This window comes from Parambassis ranga, chromosome 7 (assembly GCF_900634625.1).
Source record: "Parambassis ranga chromosome 7, fParRan2.1, whole genome shotgun sequence".
Taxonomy (NCBI): domain Eukaryota; kingdom Metazoa; phylum Chordata; class Actinopteri; family Ambassidae; genus Parambassis; species Parambassis ranga.
Genome location: NC_041028.1, coordinates 1,663,117 through 1,671,821, shown reverse-complemented (window position 1 = coordinate 1,671,821; position 8,705 = coordinate 1,663,117). Strand labels below are relative to the sequence as shown.

Below are 8,705 nucleotides of genomic sequence, written 5' to 3'. Positions count from 1 at the left end.
GAGGAGCCTCTTCTTCTCCTCTCTGGAAGCACCTCACAATCAGCACTGCACTCAGAGAGGCGGAGTGTAGAGGGGAGGAGAGAGGAGGAGGAGGAGCGAAGCCTGCTCCTCTGAAGACTTGGTCTGAACCTGGTGAAGCTCCAGGAGCTTTGATTGACGGGTGCTCCGGCCACTTTCGTTATAACAAATTAAAAGATGATGAACAGTGACTCCCTGATTCGCAGACAGACGCTTTGGTTTGTCGCAGATTTTCTTTTGTGGAGTCCAGTGAGCGTTTTTGTGTTTGTTTTGTTTTTTTGACTTTTCCCCGAATGACTGAAAGAAAAGAGAAGACTGACGCTGAGGGGCGAAGTATAAGAAAATGTTTTGTTAAAAAAAAATCAAAGGAGCGTTTTTTGCTTTTTGTGTGCTTGCTTGTATAAAGGCTCTGTGTCCTATAGCACCCCCCCTACACACACACACCCCCAGTCCCCACCCCTTCGACCCAGGGAGCAACTTGCTACTTATGCATCCAAGACGCCATTTTGACCACCAGGAAATACCTCAGATCAGACCTGCCAATTCCACCGTTCTGTCTCTGACACACACACACACACACACACACACACACACACTCTACAGGTGAATAGTAACATCACCACCAGAAGCCAGTTTACTTCACACCTGATGTCCTCGAGGTTTCTGTTGGGAGACTTTATTCCTGAGGATGGACTGAAGCGTCGGGCGTGTTCGTGTGCTGCTGTATATAACCACCGTGAAACACTTGAGAAGAATCAGAGCTGACAGGAGTGTGTTCCTCCTTCAGAGGAGGGGAAGGTGTGTGTGTGCTGACAGGGTGGGGGGGGTTGTATATGTTGACTAACGTGGCAGTTTGACCTCCCACCTCTACTTTTTACAAACGCCAACGAAACCTCAGCTTTGTTTTGTTTACCCCCACCACCCTCCTCCTCCTCCTCCTCCTCCTTCCATTGGACCTACTGTACACTTCTTCTTCATGGACCTAAACACCCTCCTCTTCCTCCCGTCCTCTCGGGTTTCAGAGGATGAGGAGGGCAGCTCCGTCTGTGTTTGTCTGTTAAACTCTGAGATTGCCATTACTATTGTTCTTATTGTTCTTATTATTATTATTATTATTATTATTACTACTATGATTATAATGATGAACTTTCATGTTGCTGCTGCTATTCAAAAAAACCGGACCTTCTGCCATAGACCTGAAACCTCAACAACCCGGGCGTCAGCTAGCCGCTGAGGCCCGTGGAAGAACCTGACCGACCGCCTGCAGCCTCAGAGTGAAAACACAAGAGCGCAGGAGAACCTGGTGAACACACCCTGCTGTCGCACACCGGCCGGTCGGCTGGGTTTGTTTGTTTCTGCTTCATAGGGCTCGATTCCTGTTGTGTTTGTGACTTTCTTACTGTGAAGCTTTGTTTTCACCTGGTTTCTTTACGTACTGTTAATCCTCTGGAGGGATGTGTTCGCAAACACACCACACTTTAACCTCACTCACAGTCCGGTGTGGAACACTGACTGAAGCTCTTTGTTTTGGCTGAAACATTTGTGAACGACTCGCTGTAGAAGGAAATGGGAAGTTGGAGATTTAGAAGTAGATGTCAGGTTGTGTTGTTTCAGTTGTTGGCTCGGCGAGCTGCACGGCCTCTGGTGTGCATGTCCCCCCGCACAGAGACAAACCAGAGAGGCTCTGCTGAAGGAGCAGCACGACATTTTGGGAAATACTGTGGTGGTTATTTTGTTTTCTTGATTTAAAAAAAAAAAGCAGTCACTTGGCTTAGCAATTAGCCTAGCTTAGCATAAAGACTCAAAAGCTGCATACTTGAAGGATGAGGTCTAAAGAGGCCACGCAGACATGCAGCCTGAGGTCTCGCTGAGACCTGTGTCACCACCTGTTGCCTAGCAACCCTGACAGCTACAGGTGTACTCGTTTCTGGAGCTCCTATTCTGTGTTCAACATGAAAGTGCCAAAAACTGCAGTTCCTTCAGTGTCCACATGGCTTCAAATGTGAGTTAATCCCCACAGACACAAACAGCATAGTCTGGGATATACCCACAGAAGTCTCTTGTTTCTAAGCTAAGCTAAGCTAAGCTAAGCTACCTGTCTCCTAGCTGTAGCTCCGTTGTTAGCACTCAGACACGACAAAGAAGAGACAGGAGATGTTTCCCAAAGTGTGTGTGTGTGTGTGACTCCTCCTTTGTTTGTGGAGTTGTGTTGTTGATTTTTGTTGCCACCTCTTGAGTTTTATCTTTTGTGTGGTTTATTTACCCGCCACAACAGAAACAACAGAAAGAGAAAATGTGACTGTGGTCCTCCGGAGGCGCTGCTCCGTGTGCTGTGCTCTCTACTGTGGTCCTTCTCAGTCTGTCACTGTAATTTGCCTCACTGAGCGAAGCAGCGTCATCTGTGATTGAAGGGAGAGGCGCTGAGTGGTGTGAGGAGGGTCCCCCCCCCACCCCCATGAGTGGAGGAAGAGGCGGCGTGTGTGTGTGTGTGTGTGGTGTTTTGTATGCAGTTGATAATCATTCACTGGTCTTTAGCTGGTTTGTTATTGTGTGACAGTAAATCTGGCAGAGGACGAAGACGAAACCCTTCCACAGTTTCCTTCATGTGCAGCGTCCAGGTGGAGTTTCAAGCTGTTTCACTATAAATCACATCAAAAATGGAAGTATCTTTGTTTCTAATCACAACGTGGGAAGCTCTGATTGACGTGTCGTCGGATGACAAACACCAGAAAAATATGCAAAACAAAACAAAGACGTGAAGAGAAGGAGGGGTGATGAGGTCACAGGGTGGGAAAGTAGTTCCGGGCCTCAGAGAAATCAGACATCCTGCTGAGGGTACAATCAGGTTGTAGCGTCTTGTTGTGAACGTGTTGTGTTTGTGACGGCAGCGGCCCGTCCTGCTCTTCTCCTGTTTGATCCTCACTGTGCTCTCAGATACCAACACCTTGAGACGCCTGGACACCCTGGACGCCTCAGTCAGACCTCAGCCTGAGGTCACACACAGCAGCACAGGGAAGCCGGCCTCTGATTGGCCGATGTTTGATTTCTGGTCAGTTTTAATCTTTACACAGTCATGTGATCTGATTGACATCTTAAATGTTTCATACAGACATGAGAAGGCCAAAACTGAGAGGTAGGAATGAAACGTTTACTTCCTGGTTGGTGTCTGGTTGTGAAAGTGAAATTCTGCAAATTATCTTTCTATAACCATCAGTGACGTCACGAGGAGCCACTTCCCAGCATCCTCCGTTCTGATTGGACACAGCAGCAGAGCCCCTATAGAGAGATATATGTGAGGACTCCGGCTGCCATGGAGGGAGGAGCTCCTGTCCCCATCGGTCCTAATCTGAACGGACCAATCAGCAGCCGTTAGCAGCATGCTAGTGTTTTATAGGCTAAATCAGCTTCAGCTGTCAGAAAGACCAGAGGACATCAGTCTGTTTACATTCAGCTCTGATACATGATCAATATAAGTAATTACACAGATGAGGACTGTGTCACAGCGCCCTCTAGGTGAATAGCTATTCAAGGAAAATGTTTTTGTGTTGTGTAAAGAACCAGAAAAAACAAACACCAGGACATGCTCCTCCTCCAGTTTTGGTCCTCTCATGGATGCAGTGTGTCTCGGAGTGTTTCGGTCTGATCCGAGCTGACCCGGTGCAGCGTCTGTTCCTCCTCCACCTCCTTCAGAAATCACACACTGACACACTGCTGCCGTTCTGAGACCATCAAAGCTCCAAAACATGCAAAGAAATGACAGAACTCCTGCCTCCACACCAACGGCTGGCGAGTTTAAAAACAGTTTCACCTCCAGTCCTTCCATTTTCTCTGGACTGTGAGTCCTAAACTAAAATATGAAAAAGGTGGCGAGGTTCCCGTTGCGGATTTTCCTCCTCTTCCTCCCCCTCCTCCTCCGTTTGGCTGACGGCTGCGGGCCTCACCGATGGACAGGCTGGCAGGTTGAAGCCAGAACAGCACCAGGAAAGAAAAAAAGCAAATGACAATCTGTAGAAAGGTGTAATTTGCTCACTGTTTGATTTCCGTCCCTCCTGTCCACACAGACCAGGAGAATAATCCCAGTGGTTTAGCCATAATCAATCCAGAACCCCTCCTCTTCCTCTTCCTCCTCCTCCTCCTCCAGCCAACATCTCCACCGGCCGACACATTTCTATCTGATTTATATTTTTTAGTAGTACATGATTATTATGATCAATGGTCTTACTCTCATTATTTTATAGATATATTTTGTAGTGCAGTAAAGTCTTTTTTTACAGATATTTTGTACAATACTCGGACAGCTTCACTCTGTATGCCTGCAGTATACTGCACATTCCAAACATGGATGTCTCCAGGCAGCGGACCTGAGCGCCATCACTTCCTGTCATCAGACTCACAGAGGCTCCTCTGAGTACAGGTCTGCTGCTGATCTAAACCTGGCCGCCGCGTCCCTCCCTGACCTTTGGGTTACCTCAGGTGACAGGCAGCAGGGTCTCTGGTATGTGGGGCCTCCGGTCAGCCACACAAAGGGGGGACACCTGCAGTGACTCATGGTGTCTGTAAACCTCTTGTCCTGCTGCAGGACTTTAAAGACCAGGAGTCTCGGCTCATCTTCGTCCTCGTCACAGAAACCAGAAAGGTGTGAGTGTGTGACACAGAGGCCTGTTAGCTTAGCTTAGCTTAGCTTAGCTTAGCTTAGCTCAAAACAACCTCTGGGGGAAAAACAACTCTCCGCTGAAGTTAAAACATGTTAACAGACTTGTTGTGTCGGGTTTTTGTGGCCAAATTTGTGTGGTTTTATTCTCATACTGATTTTGTCTGTGCAGTAACCAATCATATGCGCTGGTCTGGTTACCACGGTAACCAATAAAACGGAGGAGAAGCTTGTCGTAGGCGGTAGAAGCAGCTCTAAATGCTGCCGGTGAGAGCTGGTTGGTTTATTGATGTTGTTGCCATGGAAACAAAAGCCAGACAGTGTGGGGACGATGAGTTCCTCAGAGCCTTCGTGACAAAAGCCAGGCAGCCCCCACTCTTTCCATTCTTTATGCTAAGCTAAGCTAATCACAGGCAGTGTGAAGCGGAGGAGGTCTTGATGTCTTGATGTTGGCTGTGATGCCGGTCAGGTCCCTGCAAGTCTTTAATCAGTCCGGTCAGGATCACATAAACACACAATTTTTTTTTAACCACGATGTACAGCGACGAAACAAAAATGGCCTCCTGAGCCGTTTTATCAGATTATTTTTCTGTGGTTCTTAGAATCCTTTGTTTGATCTCCTCTCTCTCTCTCTCTCTCTCTCTCTCTCTCTCTCTCTCTCTCTCTCTCTCCGCCTCCCTCTGTCCGGACTCTTGATTGTCTCTCTCTGCTGCCGGGCCTTTGTTCCTACAGTAAAAGCCTGTGAACCTGTATTTTCCTCATGATTTGACTCAGTGGAAGTGTGATGTTTACATGTACAGATTTTTGCGATTCTTTCTGCTCTTGTTTTCGTTCCCTCTTTCTCTCTCTCTCTCTCTCTCTTTTTGCCCTCCATCCTCCTGTTTTGAGTTTTTCTGACTCCGTCCTCACACTCTGAAGGGAAACGGGACTGAACACAGGTATCACTGTTTCACACACGAGCCTGAGGGGGGCGACATCTACAGAGGATTAGGACCACTGTATGATGGGTTTTTTTTGGGGGGGGGGGATTACGACTTTTTCACAGATTTTTTTTTTCCTCTGTCAGATTTTGTGAAGAGATGGTCTGAATCACTTTGTTAGCGCTGAGTTAGCATCTGTGTGTGTTGGATGCCCGGTGAAGAATCCCGCGCTGACATGAAGGACGGTGCGGCGCCCCCTGTAGGAAAGGGGAGGGGAGGGGAGGGGGGAGTGTAGTTGTGTGTTTGTTTCGGGCTGACCTTTGACCTCTCAGCACACAGAATCACAGCGATCCGGTGGAGATGACTCCTCAGTGAATGATAAGCCATTAACAGACCCGGTGTGTCGGGTCTTTTAGTCTATTAGTATATTTAGCAAAACTAAAACTGCAGATGACAAAAACTTCAACCTCAGGAAAAAAAAAAACAAAAAACAAGGACATTGCTTTTGTAAAAACTCGTCTGACTGAAGGCCCACCCCCTCTCTCTCTTTGATACCATATAAATTCTATCAGAAGTTCTTTTTATATTTATTGTGTTTATGATTCTATATAACCGTGGATACCTTTTTTCCAGTACCTGTGGCTGAATATTTTGATTCTTTAGAAAAGTGTTGATAATATATGTGAAACAAAAAGATTGAGGAAAAAAAAAAGAGAAAAGAAATCGAGGCTTATTTTTATTTTATTTGTTTGTTGGGGTACGGATGCGTTTCTTTATCCTAACAATGAGAACATATCACTCTGGTCCATGACAAGGAAACCAATGATTGAAAACTGAGCTTTCTTTTGTGTGCTGTCACTGCTGACATGTTTCTGGACAGAAAAATGTGACCATTCAGTTTATTTTGTTCTTTGTTTGTTTGTTTCCTCCTGAGCTGTACGTCACAAAGCTAAATATACTAATAAAAGGTGTGCTATCTATCAAACAGGCCTCTGCTCCTCCCTGGATGTTCAATGGAGTAGCTGTGCTCATTTACAAAAGTGGCGTCTCCAGAAACTGTTCCACAGCTCTGGCGGTGCCATCTAACCTGCCCCCACCCTCAGGCTGGCTCCTGACCTCCTCCTCCATGTTAGAGAAGATGCTGCCGTCCAAAGCTGTAAATCAGGCTCACAGTGCGGCTGGTGGACCACGGTGGACCCCTCTTGTTGCTGGACTGACAGCTACAGGAGGACAGGTTCAAAGGTTCTCCTGCTGTCCCATCAGTTGCCTCAGCGGCCTTCTTTTATCTTGTGACCCATTAGAGGGCCTCAGTCCCTAGTTTGGGAACCGCTGGACTACATTTAAAATATACAGTGTATAGAAGCAGAACCTTCAGCCAACCAGGCACAGGTTGAGGTTGTTGATAAAACTTTTATATACTTCAACCTGTGTGTGTGTCTGTGTGTGTGTGTGTGTGTCTGTGTGTCTGTGTGTGTGTGTGTGTGTCTGTGTGTCTGTGTGTGTGTGTGTTATTAAAACATGGAGTGTAAACCTTCAGTACTGTTATCTGTTCATCAATAATTAATCACTTCCTCTAAGTATTTAGAAGCTTTATTTATTGATCATGTGATCGTGTTTGAGGAGACGTGCTGAAGCTTCCAGTTAATTTTTTCATGATTTGTTTATGGATTAATTGATTATTTCAAATCCATAACAGATAAAACCACAAACTACTTTATGTAGAAAATGAAACCAAAATAATCATGACGGTTTGGGTGGAGCTCTCTCTCTCTCTCCTCCCTCCTCTCTCTCTCTCTCCCTCTCTCTCCCTCTCTCCCTCTCTCTCTCTCTCCCTCTCTCTTTGCCTCCCTCTCTCTCTCCCCCCCTCTCTCTCCCTCTCTCTCTGCCTCCCTCTCTCTCCCTCTCTCTCTCTCTCCCCCTCTCTCTCTCCCTTCCCCCCCTCTCTCTCTCTCTCTCCCTCCCTCTCCCCCCCTCTCTCTCTCGCACACACCCCTCGGTTCCGCCCCCTCGTCAGTACGCAGGTGTGCGCGCAGCAGGAGGTGTGACGAGCGCCAAACCCAAACTTTCTCCGCTGGTTCCGCGCTGCTGCTGCTGCAGCTTCACCTTCAGCTCTGCGGCTTCTCGGCGGACGGTCCGCGGCTGAACGCGCTCTCCTCCACCTCACCATGGATTAACGCTTCCTCCGCAGCCATGCTCACCGTTCACACCTTGGTTCCAGACGCCGAGTCCTCGCAGGGAACCGATCTCGCTCGGATGGCCTCCGTCCCCGTTTCCGCATTCCCGCAGCCGCCGTGCGCACTGCAGGCGCGGAGCTCAGATCCATGATCTCAACAGAAAAAACCGGTTCCTCCGGCTAATCTACCAGCGCCGCTGCTGGTGCAGTATGTGTGCAGGCAGAGGAGGGAAGGCGACCCGGAGGACTGAACGGCTGCTGACCGGAGGCTGGAAGAGGCCGCTGTCTGTGGACTGACCCGCTCCGCAGCCCCCCCATCGATCGGTGGAAAGGACAATACCGAGCCGCCGCCGAGCCCCTTCATGACCCGGGATGGAGAGCTGCTGTCGCTCCTGTATGCCGTGTCTGAACCGGCTCTGGAACTGGGTATGGCCCGACTTCCGCTACCCAAACGTCCCCAACAACAACAACCATGTCATCGCCAACCCGGCGGTGGTGCACTCGGCAGAGATCCGCACCGTGTCCGGCGACATCCGCGTCCCGTCGCCCAAGAAGCGGCCGGTGCAGCTGTACGCGGCGCTCTTCGACTTCCAGGCCCGAAGCGACGACGAGCTGACGGTGAAGGAGGGGGACAAGCTGTCGGTGATCGAGAAGCGGGGGGAGTACGTGCTGGCCAAGAAGCTGACCGGGTCTCTGGAGTCCGGACTGATCCCGGCGAACTACGTGGCGCTGCTGCAGGACGAGTTCGCCAAACATAAGTGAGTGTTTCTTCTTCTGCTGCTTCATTATGACCCGCAGAGCTCCGAGTGGACTTTAATCTGCTGATCCAGACCGGGCTGAGGGCCAAACCCGGAGCCTGAGTAAATATTTGGAACATTTCGGTGACATCCTGGAAGTTAGAGCTGTGACCTGATCCATCAGTGACAGGGTGACTGGGCAGATG

The 8,705-nt window shown here is 48.8% G+C and overlaps 2 protein-coding genes across 2 annotated transcripts in view; one reads left to right on the top strand and one right to left on the bottom strand.

Moving 5' to 3' along the window:
• Positions 1 to 1,095, bottom strand: part of LOC114438184 (laminin subunit alpha-5-like) — a 31,432-nt gene extending 30,337 nt beyond the window's left edge. The window contains 1 exon segment of the mRNA XM_028409375.1: positions 979 to 1,095. Coding sequence (XP_028265176.1) covers positions 979 to 1,095 — 117 coding nt within the window.
• A 6,532-nt stretch (positions 1,096 to 7,627) lies between these two features.
• srms (src-related kinase lacking C-terminal regulatory tyrosine and N-terminal myristylation sites) overlaps positions 7,628 to 8,705 on the top strand; it is an 18,108-nt gene continuing 17,030 nt past the window's right edge. Inside the window, exon 1 of the mRNA XM_028410857.1 lies at positions 7,628 to 8,520. Coding sequence (XP_028266658.1) covers positions 8,135 to 8,520 — 386 coding nt within the window. The 5' untranslated portion in view covers positions 7,628 to 8,134. The remainder of the gene's footprint in view (positions 8,521 to 8,705) is intronic.